Source organism: Acomys minous, assembly GCF_964271855.1.
Source record: "Acomys minous genome assembly, chromosome: 8".
Lineage (NCBI taxonomy): Eukaryota > Metazoa > Chordata > Mammalia > Rodentia > Muridae > Acomys > Acomys minous.
The window spans coordinates 116,645,464-116,663,065 of NC_140489.1; the positions used below are offsets into that span (position 1 = coordinate 116,645,464).

General features: G+C 42.4%; 1 protein-coding gene across 6 annotated transcripts in view; it reads left to right on the forward strand.

The window, feature by feature from the left end:
- The window catches only part of PLEKHH2 (pleckstrin homology, MyTH4 and FERM domain containing H2), a 102,223-nt gene that overhangs the window by 17,046 nt on the left and 67,575 nt on the right, over positions 1-17,602 (forward strand). For all 6 annotated transcript variants that reach the window (XM_084791403.1, XM_084791404.1, XM_084791402.1 and 3 more), the window contains exon 3: positions 12,340-12,402. In XM_084791403.1, the coding sequence (XP_084647529.1) occupies positions 12,340-12,402 (63 nt within the window). The remainder of the gene's footprint in view (positions 1-12,339; positions 12,403-17,602) is intronic.

The following is a 17,602-nucleotide window of genomic DNA, read 5'->3' on the forward strand; positions in this document are numbered from 1 at the left end:
TATGGTTGGTAATTTAAATTGTGAATAGTAGCAATTTCCTTTTGTGAAAGTTTAGCCTCAATTTTAAATCTTTTTGAAAATTCAGTCATTCCTTTTGTTCATTACATTTGTTCAGCAAATACCTTTTAAATTTTTATTTATTTATTCACTTTACATCCTGATTACAGCCCTCACCTCTTCTCCAATTAACCCCCTCTATGCCTCTCTCTCATTCTCCCCTCTCCTCCTCAGAGAATGGGAAGGTCCTCCATGGGTACCAACCCGCCCTGGCACATTAAGTCGCTGCAGAACTAAGCGCATCCTCTCCCACTGAGGCCAGACAAGGCAGCCCAGTTAGGAGAACGGGATCCAAAGGGACACATCAGAGTCAGGGAGGCCCCCGCTCCAGTTGTTGGGGGACCCACATGAAGACCAAGCTGTGCATCTGCTACGTATGTGGTTCGGTCTCTGTGAGCTGCTATGGGCCTGCGTTAGTTGACTCTGTAGGTCTTTAGGAAACCTTGACCACTCTGACTCCCGTAATCATTACTCAAACTCTTCCATAAGCCTCTCCGAGCAGGGTGTGGTGGCGCATGTCTTTAATCCCATCACTCGGAGGTAGAGGCAGGTGGATTTCTGTGAGTTTGAGGCCAGCCTGGTCTACAAAGTGAGTCCAGGACAGCGAAGGCTACACAGAAAAACCCTGTCTCGGAAAAACAAAACAAAAGACCATGTCTCAAAAGATAAGATGGAGAACAATTGAGGAAGACATCTGTGGATTTCTGGCCTTCACACACACACACACACACACACACACACACACACACACACACACACACACACAAACAACCAACTATACCAACTAGCACATACACCACATATGCTAATTCTCCCTATTATGACTATTCGCATGACTGAGGGTTACTTCCTTAGTTTCTGTGCTGTTGCTGTGATAAAATTTATTTGGCTTATGTGTCCAGTGGTATAAGAACAGGAGCAACAAGCAGCAAGCATGGTGACAGGGAGAGGAAGCTGAGGGCTCACATCTTGGACTGCAAACACGAACAAGAGAGTGGGCGGCGAGTAGGGGGCAGCTTTAAGCTTTCAGCGTCTAAACGCAGTGATGTACATTCTTCAGCAAGGCCACACCCCTAAGCCTCCCCAAACAACAGCGCTAACCGAGGACCAAGAATTCACGCGTCTGTCCGAGACTGTGAGGGACATTTCTCAAGCCAACACAGTTTACTGGGAAGGAGTTCCTTAGGCTCAAAGAATACTGCGGGATGGAGCTAAATGCTAATGCTTTCCAGTTACGGGCTTTCTGGTTTTATGTTTGGGCGGGCTTTCCTAGGGCTCTGTAGTCCTCTGCTTTGTGTGTGGGTACTTTATGTACAGCTGCGGTTCATTGAAAAGAGCACCAGGGAGTTGGACTAGAAAGATCGAATGCCAACACCGTTGCTGGCTAGAGGCATAATTCTGCACAAAGCAAACTCATTCGGAACGCAGTTTCCTGTATTTTTAGTGGGCGTGGTTTCTACTTCACCCAGTGACCGAGGAATCGTGTCTTTGAAAGTTCTTGGTTCTAAAACATTATTACCATTTCTAAAACGTACACCCCATTCCCTTATCTTTCTTCCCTCTGAGATTTTTCTCCTCCTTCTGTGGTGGTTTCTTTCCTGAGCCGCCAGCTTCTCTCACGTGTCGGCTGATCTTTGGTGGTGGTCTGTTTACATTTAAGAATGAGCCAGCTGTGAACTTGTCTGGCAGCTGTGTATACATGGCCGTTGCTGGTCCGCTATCAACTCTGTTTTCTGGTAAGTGGGTAGGACACTGCTGTGAGCTCGTAAATGTGACAGTTGGTGGATGAATACGCTCTAAACAATTTATTCAGCTTTTTAAGGAAAGAACATTTTTAGTTTAGTTTTTTTTTTTTACAGGAAACGAATGCTTAGTTGATGGACGCTTTTCATGTGAGATATCTAAACAGCTACACATCTTCCATTACTATCCACCATTTCTCACTACAATACATATGTCCCTCTAGGCTTTGCAGAGTTCCAAGGAGCTACTGGCCTTCAGGAGGCTAAGGTAATCTAGGCTGTGCTTTCCATCAGACGGTACCTGCAGAGAACAAAGGCAGCATTAGAAGATAATGGGACAGAATTCTTTTCTAAAGGCCCTTGTGACTTTTTTGTTTTGTTTTTGTTTTTTGAGACAGGGTTTCTCTGTGTAGCCTTGGCTGTCCTGGACTTGCTTTGTAGACCAGGCTGGCCTCGAACTCACAGAGATCCGCCTGCCTCTACCTCCCTGAGTGCTGGGATTAAAGGCGTGTGCCACCATGCCTGGCTTCTCCTTGACTTTTTAAATTGATGTGTGTGTGTGTGTGTGTGTGTGTGTGTGTGTGTGTGTGTGTACATGCATATCACATGCGTGTATCATGGTGCATGTATAGAGGCCAGAAAGATAGCTTGCAGCAATCAATCAGTTCTCTCCTTCAACCCTGTGGGACCTGGGGATGGACCCCACTGAAAGCACTGAGGCCATCTTTCCCCCCACTGAGGACCCCACTGAGCCATCTTTCCCCCAACTATGAACTTTGAGAGTTAATAAGGATATTTTTAGTGCATGCAAGATACCATGTAATCTTTCTGAAGGATCTCAGGAGAATGTGTTCCATTAAAAGGAGGAAGTAAACTCAGGCTCCGGAAGACAGGGGATGGGAAGCAGGCGATCCGGCGCAGAAGAAAGCTGACCGGCCTTCCAAGATGACGGATGGGCTAGGGCAGAGGGTGGCAGTTCACATGGGCGTGTCAGGGGCTTTTCCTTTTGGCTTCAAGAGACATGGGTAAGATGCCAAAGTGTGAGTGAGAGCCCCGAGAGATAACTGAGACAGGCAGTGGTGGGAATTGGGAATACCAGAGCGGTTATTGGAGTTCCGTTCTGAAAACTACGTAATGAAGCAAGGCCTTTAATTCTAGGAGGAAAGCCATGCAGAAAAAGTAAGTCATGGAGCTGAACTTTGTATCAGTCACATGTGCGCGTCGCTCTCACACACAGTAATGGTAACAAGGATCCCAAAGTATGGATTAAACAAGGCACGGCACAAAGATACAGAGGGAATAGGAAGAGGGAATCCAGATTGACGGCAGGGGGACAAAAGGGCTAAATCTCCATTTTCCATTAAGGAAATACGTAGGAAATCATTTTTAAAAAGGAAGGCCAACAGAAATAGAAGCATGCTAAAGGCAAATATGAAAAGAATTGCCTAAAAGTGTCCACTATACTTATTAATAAATCCTTTGGAATTAGTTGATGTATTTGTATTATTTATAGCTTTGATAAATGTAAGAGTAAACAGAAAAACCAAGTTGTGAGGTAAATGGATTTGTTTAGTCTTTTGACAGGAAGTCTGAATATGTCCAAGATATTTGAACACAGTCATTCGTTCTGACTTCTCAGAATACGTGAACAAAAATAAAATCTTGTGTGACATGGTTTTACATATCACAACAGTGTACACACACACACACACACACACACACACACACACACACACACACACACGGTTTTCTCCCTGGGGTAGGGTTGGAGCAGAGAGCCTTCCACTTGGTAAACATTTGCTCCATCACTAAACTACCCCTCAGCTCTTCCATATATGTCTTGATGTTGGCACACTTGGAATTGTGATGAATTATTCCATTTATAATCGACCGTATTTATTACTCATAAAACTTTCACACACACACACACACACACACACACACACACACACACACACACACCTCTATTTTATATTGCTTTTAGTATTCTTGGTATGTTTTCCATCAAAATTTTTGCAACCTTTTGTTTGTTTGAGACAGGTTTTCTCTGTATCCTGGCTGTCCTGAAACTCCTTCTGCAGACCAGGCTGGCCTCAAACTCAGAGATCTGCCTGCCTCTGTTTTCCAGATGCTGGAATTAGAGCCGTGCACCACCATGCCTAGCTCATGATACTTAAAGTATCATCTTTAAGTGTCTCTTGAAATACATCTGAAGTTATTATAAATATGCCTTGTTTTTATTTATCTCCCTCTACTTGTAACAACTGCCAGCTTAAAAGTAATAGATTGAGGAATTGGGGTGTGACAGGAAGACTTTGGGGGCGGTTGGCCTATGATGAAGAACTTGGTAGAGCAACATCAAGGGAAGTTGGTGAGGTGAGGAGAGGGGGTCCAGCGTGGTAGGGAGGACCCAAAGAGCTGCGGAAACGCTTAAGATGGTAGGCAGACGCTTGCCTGCCAGAAGGTGCTCTCCAGGAACTGAATGCATTTCTAGAACAAAGACTGGCTCTTGGAATTTAGGTAACGCTGTGGCTTTGTTGCAAGCTAGAAGACTCTAGACATTTAAACCCATTCAAAACCATAGAATGGAAAGACGCCAGACAATGACAACTACTAAAGCTGTCTTGTCTTGTCCTCAAGAAAACTAGTAGTTTTTCCAGTGTTACCACAAAGCCACGGGCTTTGACAGGCTGTGGTGGCTGGGGGTGGGTTGCACTAGGCTTGGGTAAGATGAGTAATACAACTGCTCTCTCCTTGGGAGAATAATTCTCTCATAACTGGGTTGTTATGGTCTTGCAGCAGCGAGACTGTGTGAGCGCACCAGAGACGGCATTAGGTTCTTTTTTTCTCCTTCTCCCTCCATATTATTTTATCTTTTGAACTGGCCTCTTCATTCAAGCTGAAGCTCACCAGTTCTGTTACTATCTGGCCATCGAAGTCTGGGAAGCATCCGGTCTCCACCTTCACACACCCCTTCCCCCCCACGCACTGGAGCTACAGATGTCCGCAGACACACCCAGCTCTTCATAGGTGCTCAGGATCCAGACTCAGGCCCTCGCGCTTTCATGGCAAGCCCTCCTCAGCATTTGCACAAAAGGAAAAGATTTAGATTGTCTTTCAAGAAAAACTTCTTAGGGATGGAGGGATGGTTGAATGGTAAAGGAGCCTTCCTCATCTTGCAGTGGATTCTGGTTTGGTTCCCAGCATCTAGACCAAGCAGTGCTTATCATCCTGTAACTCCAGTTCCATGGGATCCAACACCCTATGGTCTCTGTGGACAGTGACAGCATGTGGTGCAGATAGACTCTCTCTCTCTCTCTCTCTCTCTCTCTCTCTCTCTCTCTCTAACACGCACACACTAATAAATAAATAAATACTTTTTCTTTTTTTTAAATTTTTTATTAATTTATTCTTGTTACATCTCAATGGTTATCCCATCCCTTGTATCCTCCCATTCTTCCCTCCCTCCCATTTTCCCCTTATTCCCCTCCCCTATGACTGTTCCTGAGGGGGATTACCTCCCCCTGTATATGCTCATAGGGTATCAAGTCTCTTCTTGGTAACCTGCTATATTTCCTCTGAGTGCCACCAGGTCTCCCCCTCCAGGGGACATGGTCAATATGAGGCACCAAGGTTCGTGTGCAAGTCATACCCCACTCTCCACTCAACTGTGGAGACTGTTCTGACCATTGGCTAGATCTGGGTAGGGGTTTAAAGTTTACCGCCTGTATTGTCCTTGGCTGGTGCCTTAGTTTGAGTGGGACCCCTGGGCCCAAATCTGCCTATCATAATGTTCTACTTGTAGGTTTCTAGGACCCTCTGGATCCTTCTACTTTGCTATTCTCCCATGCTTCTCTCATCTAGAGTCCCAATAGGATGGATAAAGAAACTGTGGTACATATACACTATGGAATACTACTCAGCTGTTAAAAACAAGGAATTCCCGAAATTTGTGGACAAATGGATTGAGCTAGAAATGATCATAATGAGTGAGTTAACCCAGAAGCAGAAAGACTCAAACGGTATATACTCACTTATATCTGTATACTAGCCCAAGGGGCATGTCCCACGAAAGCCTTCACTTACCAGGAAACTGGGACAGAGGGGAGGACACCCAATAAATACTTTTTAAAAGAAAAACTTTTGACATTAACCTGCCATTGTTTCATCAATAGTTTATTGTATGTTTAGCCTGGAATGTATCCTAAAGGTTTAACATTTTTAAACTTAAAAAAAGCATTAGGAGGAGGAAATTAGACACAGAGTCTCACCTTAACCAAAAAGCTATTTGCAGTTGACACCCATTGGCAAAGGGAAACTTAGTTTTCTCCAATGGAGTGCTACTCTGTTTATCAACAACACTTCAGGGCAGGCCCCACGTCCAGCAGTAGCTGGTCAACACAAAAGGAGCTCCACTTTGTTTGTTTTTGTTTTTTGAGACAGGGTTTCTCTGTGTAGCCTTGGCTGTCCTGGACTCCCTTTGTAGGCTAGGCTGGCCTCGAACTCAAAGATCCGCCTGCCTCTGCCTCCCAAGCGCTGTGATTACAGGCGTGCGCCACTAGGTCCAGCTAGGAACTACTGCTTATTTTGCTTGACTTCTTGTTTCATTTTGGCATTTTTTTTTGTCTTGTTGGTCTTTTGCTTTTTTGTTTTTGTGGTTCTTTGTTTTGATTTTTTGAGTACACAGCTTAGGGAGTAGGGAGGTAGACAGGATTTAGGAGGATTAGGGAAAGGGGAAAGATCATGATGAAAATAAATTGTATGAGGTAGTTTTTAAATAAGAACATTCAGAAAGGGAGAGAAAAGCAGCACATGCAACTCCTGTTAATACATTTGGGGCCGGTACTTTTGCAGTTTATGGGAGGGAGAGTTGAGAAAAGCTCTGGGGTTTTCATGATTATACTTGAAGCTAAGGGGCTAGTTTCTTTGTACCACATGGACTGAGAGCTCAGAGAAAGCGACATTCCAAGAAGCTGCATGTTGAGATGAGAGTAGCTTTCACGGGAACAATGGCCAGAGATTAGGAAAAGTACCATAGGAATCTGGTAGTAGCCCTACAGACCTCTGATCTATAACACTCAGTAGGATAACCATGGGTTTTAGTTGTCCATTTGCTGCATTAAATGAAGAAAAAAGCCTGTTTCAAAACTTGGCGGCTTTATCAATCTGGGTATTCTACTGTGTGTGTGTGTGTGTGTGTGTGTGTGTGTGTGTGTGTGTCTATGTGTCTGTCTGTCTGTGTCTATGTCCGTGTGTCTGTGTGTGTATGCCTCTGTGTGTGTGTGTGTGTGTGTGTGTGTCTCTCTCTGTGTGTGTATGTGTGTGTGTCTGTGTGTGAAGGTAGATAGTTCATATGAGTTCAGGTCCCTCTGAGGCAAGAGGAGTCACATCCCCCTGGAGCTTGAGTTCCAGAAAGTTGTGAACTATCTGACATGGGGGTTAGGAATCAAGCTCAGCTCCTCTGGAAGAGCAGTGCACACTTAACCACTGAACTATCTTTCCAGCTCTGTAAATATAGCTTTTACCAATTAAGAAAGATTGTAGTTGCTTTAAAAGAACATTTATTCATGGCTCTACTGGTGGTTCTTCTGTGTTTGCTCTTTAATGGGGTCACTCATGTCATGGCAACCGGTTGGCGGATGAACTGGAACCTGGGTTCAGCAAGGATGCTGACATGATAGCGGTCTGGGACATTCGAGACAAGCGTCGCTGGCACCTTAGCTAAGAGTAACAGGATGTCTAGACACTGTCGCATCTCTGCCACAAGCTAGCGGCATGTTTTCAGTGGTGATGCAGGGTTCTAAAAACAGGTCAAAGCTGCAGATCTCTTCAGGCCCGGCCTTAGCAGATATGGTAGTGTGCTAATGGAGTCAGCTGCCCCGTGGCCAAGTGTTCCAGAAAAGGGGCTTACGTACTGCCTCACGTGGGAGAAGGGACACGAGACAGGAGCGGCTGGACCACCTTCTGAACACAGGCTTGTTTCTGTCTTTCGAGAAACTCAATTTCTTGTCATCTTTAAGTTTCCTTATCTAGTCTACTCTGAAGGTCAGTGTCTGAACTTCAAGAAGATGAACCCATCTCCTGGGAAGTTAGTCTCTAAATGTATTCAATGACCATAGCATTGAAAGATACTGTGCAGAGTGGCTTGGGTAGGCCAAGTAACGGTTTATATGATCTATTATGTGTTTTAAAAATAATATGAGGGGGCTGGAGAGATGGCTCAGAGGTTAAGAGCACTGTTTGTTCTTCCAAAGGTCCTGAGTTCAATTTCCAGCAACCACATGGTGGCCCACAGCCATCTATAATGAGATCTGGTCCCTTCTTCTGGTGTGCAGACATACATTTGGGTAGAATACTGTATACATAATAAATAAATAAATCTTTTAAAAAAATAATGTGAGGTTAGTCACTAATATGTCTTTCTTCTCCAATACCTACAGTTGTTTTTACTTTTAAGTTTAACACACATACACAATATGAATTAGCTTACATAGCTTAAGGTAATTCAGGAGCGTTTTGTTCCTTGTGAACAATGGACGTTGCATTCAGCTCTTCACTGACCGTCTCTTCAACTTTCCTTAGACTAGTATCTTGGATGTTCATTTTACCTTAAAAAAAAAAAAGTAAAGCATGCGGCTTTGAAATCGTATGGCACAGGGCACGGCAGGGGGCGTGGAGCAGGGCATGGAGCGGGGGATGGCATGGGGCACAGCTGTAACAGGTCAGCATGTTGCTCCTGTTAGTGACCCCCTTCTTCCATCACTCAACTTCTTCCGTTACCCCATGTTGTTCTGAAGTCCCGTCTGCTTGTATAATTGGCCCTTTCTTTTCTTTCCTTTTTTTTTTTTTTTTTTTTTGTGCTTTAGACTTTACTTTTTATGTTAGATGTTCTCTCTTCTTCTTTTCTCTGGATAGTTTGTTTGTTGTGTCTGCTTTTACTTACCTATTTTGTCGTAACAAGTCACTCCAAACGTGAAAACGCTCAGACAGTACCTTGCATAGTTTCTAAGTGTTGGAAGCCGTGGGAGGAAAGTAGCTCATCCCTTTGAGGCTGATTCAAATGTGTTTGTCTAGGCTGGCGATGAGGTCACCGTTTGAATGGAGCCACGCAGTCCAATTCCAAAATAGTTCTCCCAAATGGTTGTTGGAGCGTCGGCTGTTGACACAAAGGCTCGGCTGCTAAGCATGGAGACTCCTCAGCGGGGCTCCCGGACAGCAGAGAAAATAGTCCAAGGGAGTTCAAGGTGGGAGGCACGGAGTATTTTATGACACAGCCTCAGAAGTCACACTCCAACATTCCACAGTAACGTGCTGTCACAAGCTTAGCCCCGTGTAGGGAGGTAAGGAGGCAGACAGACTGTCACAGGGTGAGGACCTCTGAGGGTCACAGGGTGAGGACCTCTGAGGGTCATATGAAGGCTGGCCGCTGACTCTACTGGGCTTTGAGTTATTTTCCTCTCCATTTAGTCTTATTTGCTCCCTACTTAAAAAAAAAGTATTGTCCTTCTAATAATAGATCCCTGTTCTTTACTGTGCAACTACCCTAAACATAGTCTGAGACTTCTTACAATATTTCCATGTTTACTGGCTTTCTGAACATTGATTTTTTGTTAGCTTGCTTTCTTCTTGTTTCCTTTGTATGTTTTAGAATTTGAGGCTATTTGACATTTAAATTTGTGTGTGGGGGATCAGGTTGATAAACATATGGTAAAAATATACAACCAATTTCAATAAGAAATTTCCTGCACTATTATTGACAGTTTCTTTCACACGTTCTAAGTCTTAGAGGCCAGTTCTGTGCTTTCTGTCCTTTGCTCATGCTGTGACGGTCCAGAATACTAACGTCATTAAATATATTTGGATTTGATCTGTTGGTATTTTATTAAGGATTTCTGACATTGTACTTATGGGGATGTTAGTTAGTCCGATCTTTGGTTGTGACAATAACTGGCCTTAAAAAGTATAAATAATGCTTTTTGAGTTTGTATTCATTCTTATACACATCTTTCGTTGAATTCCCTAGCAAAGCTATATATATATTTTTTTTTCTTGGAGTTTCCCTTTTGTAAGGTTTTAAATAGTACCATGCATTTCTTAGATATAAGGGCATTACACTAACAATTATCCTTGAATAATCTTTGCTATTTTACGGCCTTAAAAGAGATTGTATGTTTCATCCAAGTTGTGCAATTATTCTTGCTCATAATATTCTGTTATTTCCCCCCTCCATGTTTCTGCAAGTCTATATTTGGGCCCCCTTGAATTCCTGACACTGATCATTTATGATTATCAGTCTACTAGCAATTTGTCAGCTGTCTTGTTCTTTTATGAACAGTAAATAATTTTATTATTTTTGCCTTTTCGCTTTCTCCTGTAGTCTTTATCAGCTTTCCCTCTTTTGTTAGAGTTTACTTTGCTCTTCCTACTAGTTAATTTAGTTTGCTCAGTCTCTTGACTGTAACGGCCACTGTGACCTCTTAATCATCAGTGGCTATTGTCTGACTGTTTCAGACCTGCCAACTCCCAATAATGACATGGCTACTTTAGTATTCCTTGTAGCTCAGGCCTTAGCTTAGGCTATTTCCCAACCAGAGGATGCACTTGGGATATATCTATAAACATGTCCATATATCTAAAACTTGATAATTCTCAACCCCTGTAACATGCTACCTTTTACAAAGTGCTGTCATTTAGATACTTAAATTATCACAAGTGATGACAATAGATATTTTATACCATTATTACTCATAAAACTGTAATATGAGCTACCTGTGTAATTTGAATTTTTCTAATGTGTATATGAATAATATGAGAGAGATTGAATTTTAATGATGTATTTTATTTAATGCAGTGCATTTCAAATATTTTAACATGGAGTTAATATAAAATTTATTTGGAGGTAACTTACATTTTTCATACTTTTTCTAACGATGGATGCTATTGAATGAAGTATGTATTTGATGTTTACACCACATTGTATGTTGGACTAGGCACATTTCAAGTGGTCCTATTTGAGGTGGGTTATTAGGCATTGCCTCTGCATTTTATATAACACCGCATATTTCAATCAGACCACCAGCTGCTTGTCAAGAGATAAAGTCCAAATTCATCTTGATCTGTACACTTTTGTGGTTCCCAAGAAGCCCATTTAGGCTTCTTCCCCAATTTTCTGCTTCAGACAGCTCTTCCTTCCAGTCACCAATGGAGACCTCCAGATGCTATGGTGTGGCCCACATAAAAGGGCTGAGATGCGGCCCTTGTCAGTAAAAGATATTTAAAAATTTCAGCGACAGTAGTGGGAAGTGCAAGGAAAATGCCAGTTGGAGTTGCCATTTTGAAAGACAAATTTGTGTACTTTATTCATCTGTAATCTCTTCGCATCGCTAACAGATAGAGCTTCCTCTTTACTTGCTTTGTCACAGTGTTTGGGCAAGTCTGTCTTTCTGTCTCTGTCTCTGTCCCCACCCCCACCCCCCAGCGCTCTCTCTCTCTCTCTCTCTCTCTCTCTCTCTCTCTCTCTCTCTCTCTCTCTCTCTCTCTCGTTACCATCTTCTTCGAGACCCTTCTGTTGAATGTGACTCTGGACAAGCATAGTTATCAAAGCCCAGGAAATGATCCCAGCCAACCAACCCTTTAAGAACGAAGCCTTGCTGGCTGAAACCATGCTCCCAGCATTGAGCACCCTCAGGTGTGAGAGCAGGAAGCCTGGGGTCTGTGCTGCGTGTGTCTGGCTGGCTCTTCTGGCAAGTGCTGCTTGGTGGGGACTGACCCTTCGGCAGCGGCCTGTGGTGCGGAGAGCTCGAAGTTTACCATGAGTTCTGGGCATCTCAACCAACAGTCCCAGAGGAGAGTGAAAAGTGAGCACCGATGTGACCACAGGCTGCTCTAAACTTGGTCAAACTACAGCTTCGAGAGAAAAAGACTTGAATTTCACCTCATAGCTGTGTACTCAACACCTGACACACATCCCTCTGAAAGGCTTTTCTATTGTACTGTCTGTGCTTATTTTGATGTTTGTGTTTAATCAGTCTTGTAGCTATGTCCCTTCCATCTTATACATATGACTGCAGGCTGCCTCAGCCTCTAGTTAAATATACCATTCGGTGAGTTTGTGAGAATACAAGCTACCCCGATTTCATCGTGGCTTAGTGGCTTTTTTTTTTTTTACCCAAATGCTAAATACAGCATTCTAAGTCTTATTTTTTATTGTTCTTAATATGTACTGAACAGTAATTTCTAGTCTATTGATGAACATTCCGGTGGTATATGAAATACTGAGTTGAAGGGACCCGTGAACCTTACCAATGCTGTGAACTGCCAAACAACTTTACAAAGTCACCAATTAATGGACTACAACGTAGTCAATGAATCAAGACTTCGGCATTTCATCAGTTTTTAAATATCAATTTTTATTTTGTTAATTCATATCCAATGGACTACTTAATTTATTTGTAAGGAGTGACGACACTGTGATATTTAAAGTCTTTTCCTAAAAGGCAAAATATAAATGTTTGTATTTTATACTCTTCTTCACTTACAGATGCAACAGTTGGAGAGACAGGTGATCGATGCAGAACGTCAAGCAGAAAAGGCTTTCCAACAGGTAGCGTATATTAATCTTTTCCTGCCTCTATGCATATGAAGATTGTTTGGCTCAAAATAGTAGGGCAGCTCCCAGCCTTCCTGAAATGTTTTATCATTTTGACTGTTCACGAGCTCAGTTCATGGAGTGGGGAAATTGAACACTCTTTTGTTCCTTTAGAGACTTTCCAAGAGGGAAAAGGACTTTGATTACAATACTTTATCTTTTTAGAAAGTCAAATGTGACTTGTAATAGCATCCTATCCACAATTAAGCTTTATGTATAAAACTCATATCAGCTTTATGCATAGTAATAAAGAGCAGAAAATGATATGAACTCTATATTGTAGAAGAATTAGTAAGTAAACTTAAAGCCATGAACTGTTAAGCAAATATTTCAAATCGTGTTACTGAAAATTAATAGAGAAATTTGCTTAGAATTATATTAGGATAATATGTACAAAACTGTATATTTCATGTATTAATATTTGTGGGTAAGGAAAGTCAAATCCATGAGTTTAAAAATAGTCTGAGAGGAAAGTAGAAATTTGCTTGAATTGTGCTATGAAGAACGATTAATTTTTCTGTTTTCATTCCTTTTTTTATATGCTACTTTGATTCTTTAGATGATGACTTGATAAGGCACTTAGCCCTATCTGGGCCCTGAGAACAATAAAGTGGCCAGCTTGGATGGGCACACCAGCCTGAATGTTCAATAATCTTTAAATCCAAAGCTTTTCATTTTATGAGAAGATCTGTATCACAGTCACTCAAAACAACCATCTCCAAAAGCTCCAGTTCAAACCCCTCTCTCAGAAACGCACAGTACAGCAGCTGCACTGTCCTGAGGTCTAATATCTTTCTTCTTAGGTTACTTTTGTTTGCTTGCTTTGGTGTGGTACCAGGCGTGTTTTCTCTTTAAACTTGAGACTAGATTAGAACATAGCAAAATGTTAAGAGTGGCTTAACAGATTTCTAAGCATCTCCAATTCAACCTAACCCTAACGTTCTTAGTTATATTTGAAAAGAAACCTTAAAATTGTATTCCATGAAACTTCAACCACCTGTAAGAGGAGAGAAAACAGGACAGTGGCGTCTGCAGGAGCTGGCTAGCTTGTGGCTCGTCCTATCGCGGCTCACTGGACTGCTTTGAAGAAGCCAGTACCAGAGATCATACAATTGCACCCATGAGTCCAGTTGAATGAAACCAAAGCAAATAATCTAAGAGAGTCTTACAAATCCCGACCACGGTAGCATTGGCATGTCAATAGTACTAGCAGAACTTTCCTGATATGACAGAGAACTAGACACCATTCAGAGCTCTCCCCAGGCATGTCATAATTGCTATTGCTTTTGTTTCTCTTTAATATTTACTTTGTTTCTAATTGTGTGTGTGTCCAGCTCCATGGTTTTGTTTTTTAATTGGGGTGAAGTTCATATAACGTAAAATTAATTATTTTAAGACAGACAGTTCACAATTATATAATACACAATTATATTACTCAACAATTATATATAATCAACATCTCTGTTTAACTCCAAATTATTTCCATCATTTCACAGTGAACCGTGTTGCCCATTAAGCATTTTCTGTCACTTCCCTCTCCCCTCAAGCCCTCTCATCCACAGACTTCTCTCTGTCTTTATGAGTTTACCCACTCTGGCTAGAAAGGCAGGGCCTCGCTATGTGGTCCAGGCTGGCCTTAGGCTTGTAATCCTCCTGCCTCAGCCTCCCTAGTGTGGGTATTACAAGTATGTGTCACCACACCTAGATTGGGTATTTCTTCCAGAATTATTCATATAATATGTGACTTTTGTGTCTCGCTTTAGGATAATTTTGACCATTCATGTTTTACACACACACACACACACACACACACACACACACACACACACACACACATACACACACACACGTTTTGTTTATTCATTCATCTATTGGTGGATATTTTAGTTGCCTCAGCCTTTTGGTTTAACAAGTGTATGTGCACATGTATTTATTTGAGAACCTGTTTATTTCTTACATTATTTTATAATTAATACAAATAACGTTTATTAAAATAGCATATATGTATATGTATGTGCTATTTTCCTCATTTCCCCAGCTACCACACAGGTTTATTCAAATGGAGGTCAGAACTAGATTGACACATTTCATTTGCATCTTAAACTTTATTCTATGTGGTTTTTCTTTCTTTTGCTTCAGTATTTGCTGAAGATGTCGGTTTAGTTTTTTCTCTCAAGCTTTCTGCATTCTGAGTTTTGTTTATACCTTCCCATGGTGCTATTTAGTACACTCTTCTCACAATTATTGTATAATCAGCATCTCTGTTTAGCTCCAAATTATCTCCATCATTTCACAATGAACCATGTTGCCATAGAATTCACTGCTATCAAGTACATTTAGATGTAAACACCTTACTTCCCCACTTTCATTTTACCCCTTTCATTCTTCATTTCTTCTTTCCAATACTGCCTCTGGGGTGGTATCGCACGCCCCTATCAGGAGTCACACAATGTCAAGCTCTCTTTTCCTGTGATATTAGCAGCCATTAATCATTTGTATACTTCCATTTTTGTGGATACGTGTTCTTATCTTTCCTGGTTACACATTGAAATTCTTATGTCACAGTGGGCAAAGTAATTCCTTTAGTAAAGGTTGGCAAACAGTTTCCTTGAGTGAATGTTCAGATAGCATCCCTACGGCACTGGATGGGAATTCTGAATGCCAACACCGCCACCGTTTGGCTTTGTGTTAGTTACTTTTATACAGCTGTGCTTGTTTTTCATTTTTTCTCTTAACCCTGCTAGTGCACAAATAATTGAGATTCTATTATATTATTATATTATATATAAATCACAGCACAAGAACTGAGCAGTATTACTCTATTCTTACCCTCTAAGCTAACCTGGCTCCCTCCCAGTGTACATCCCAGAGATACTTGCATTTTGTAGCTTTTCTTGTTCCAGCTCTCTCTCCTCATGGCTCTTCGACCTCTCCCATGGCTCAATCCCCTACTTCCTCTTCTAACTCCTCCTCCCCTGGCTTGCAGGAAGTCCAGCCCTATTCTCTCTCCTGTTCATCAATTGGCTGTAAGCTGCTTTATTGGCATATCAGGGGAGCAACGTTTATAACACTGAGACAGGAGATTCTCAGAACAAGGATTGCAACCAGATATGGGGGCTATAGAAATCAGCATTTGAATCACACAATAACCTTATGCTTATAGCATTACTATGCATTTTAATTTTTAGCTATTCTCGCCCTGCTAATTTGCAAAGAATGCTAATCTAAATTATCATCATTGGTGTGGTGAACAGAGATACACAAAACATTCCAGTTCTATAAGTCAAATTGATCTTGTTCAGAACTTAATCTCTTCATATCTTATAATGACCCTTGCCTAGAAAAAGAAATGTTCATCTTCTGAAAATGGCCCATCAAGTCTACTAAGGTAGGAGATGCATGTGGGCTATAACATGAGAAAGGCTGGTCTGACACAAATGTAGACATTCCTGTAAAACTGTGGTCCAGGCAAATACTGAGGCAAATTCTAAATCAGTTATTCCTTGAGGTTCTTGAAGAACAGTTTCCCCAATTTACATACAACAATGTTGTAAAGACTTAGGACGAAAACTCGGTGTTTGAGGTGAGCACTTTCTTTCTCTTCCCTTCCCTCCCTCTTCCCAGAAACACTGGAAAAGATGCAGGGGAGTATGAGACCAAAGGTTGCCAAGGGGGAAGTCTGTACAGTCAAAAAGAAATAAAGATGGAATTCATGTTTCTCTGCTTTGGGAACAGACATGTTTTTACCCAGGGTAAAAATCCAACATCTACCAACTTTTGGCTGAAGAACTTTTTTTATTTGAGTGTCAGGTTTGCCACTTATACCAGCATTGACAGCTGACAGCCTCTGTAGGCAGAGTGGTTAAAGAACACAGACTCTGGAGGCAAACTGTCAAGGCCGGTCAGCCTTCATCTCTTGAAGATTTGCTTCAGTTTTCTATCTACAAAATGTGGCGCAGTCTCGTGCCTGTCTCATAGGATTGTGTAGAAAGGGAGTACGCTGTTAGGAGCAAAGTACTTGGACTATTTCCTAGCACATGGGCATGTTGAGTAAGGATGAACTATTGTGAAGACTGAACCTGATTTAAATGAAGTGCCTGGCGTGCTGTCAGCCCACAGAGGACAGTGGTGGTGTCAGAAGCACTGTTAGCAGTGTATGGCTTTGTGCTGCTCCCATATGAGTAGGATTTAAAAAAAAAAAGGTAGCTCTGGGAGTTGTGAGTGGCTCCCCAAACTACGCTTGGGTTCAGTGAATTGTTGGAAGCATCTACAGGACGCAGAAAAATCACTCCTGGTTATATGGTTGTACACAGGGAGGGAAAGACATTTAAAATGGACAAATGAAAAGGGCATCATAGGCAGCATCCAGGAGCACCCAGGTCCATGTTCCTAGTCATTCTCTTCCAGTGAAGTCATACAGGGATGCGCTTTCTCCTCCCATCAATGTTGCACGGGCAAGATTTACAGAGCATTGCCAACGCCAATACCCACAAAGCTTGGTATGCCGGGCATCGGTCTTGTAGGCCTGACCTTAGTTACTAAGATTCTAGCTTCCCCCATCCCTCTGTCCCCTGCCTGAGTCACACTGGTCTAGTGTGACCCAAGACCCTGAGGGAACAGCAATGGATATTCACCATTGTACCGATTTGAGTGTGAGTACTCGTGTATTTGAACACTTGGTTTGCAATGGGTGGTTCTGTTTGTGGAGGCTTAAGAGGTGTGGCTTTGCTGGAGGAGGTATGCCACTGGCAGCGGGCATTGGGGTGCTAAGACCTCACCTTAAACCCCAGTTTGCACTCTCTGCTTCATGCTTGCAGCTCCAGATGTGAGCACTCAGCTTGCTGTCCCGGCCATCATGCTTGGCTGCTGCCGGGCCTCCCTGTTGCCATAGTGATGGACTCTTATCCCTCTGCAGCCATAAGCCTGAGCAAGCCCTTCTTTCTGTAAGTTGCCTTGGCTATGGAGCTTTATGACAGTGAAGGGAAAGTACCTGTCACATTGTCAAGCACGTTGTGGGGACCGTTCTGATGTCCCCCAGGTTGCTAGGTAGTCAAGGCAGTCTCACTTGTAAGGATGTCTCAAGGGGTCAGAGCAAACCAGCCAGAGGCCAGTCCTATCTTCAGGATCTGAGCAGCCCAAGGCTGCTGGGTCTAGG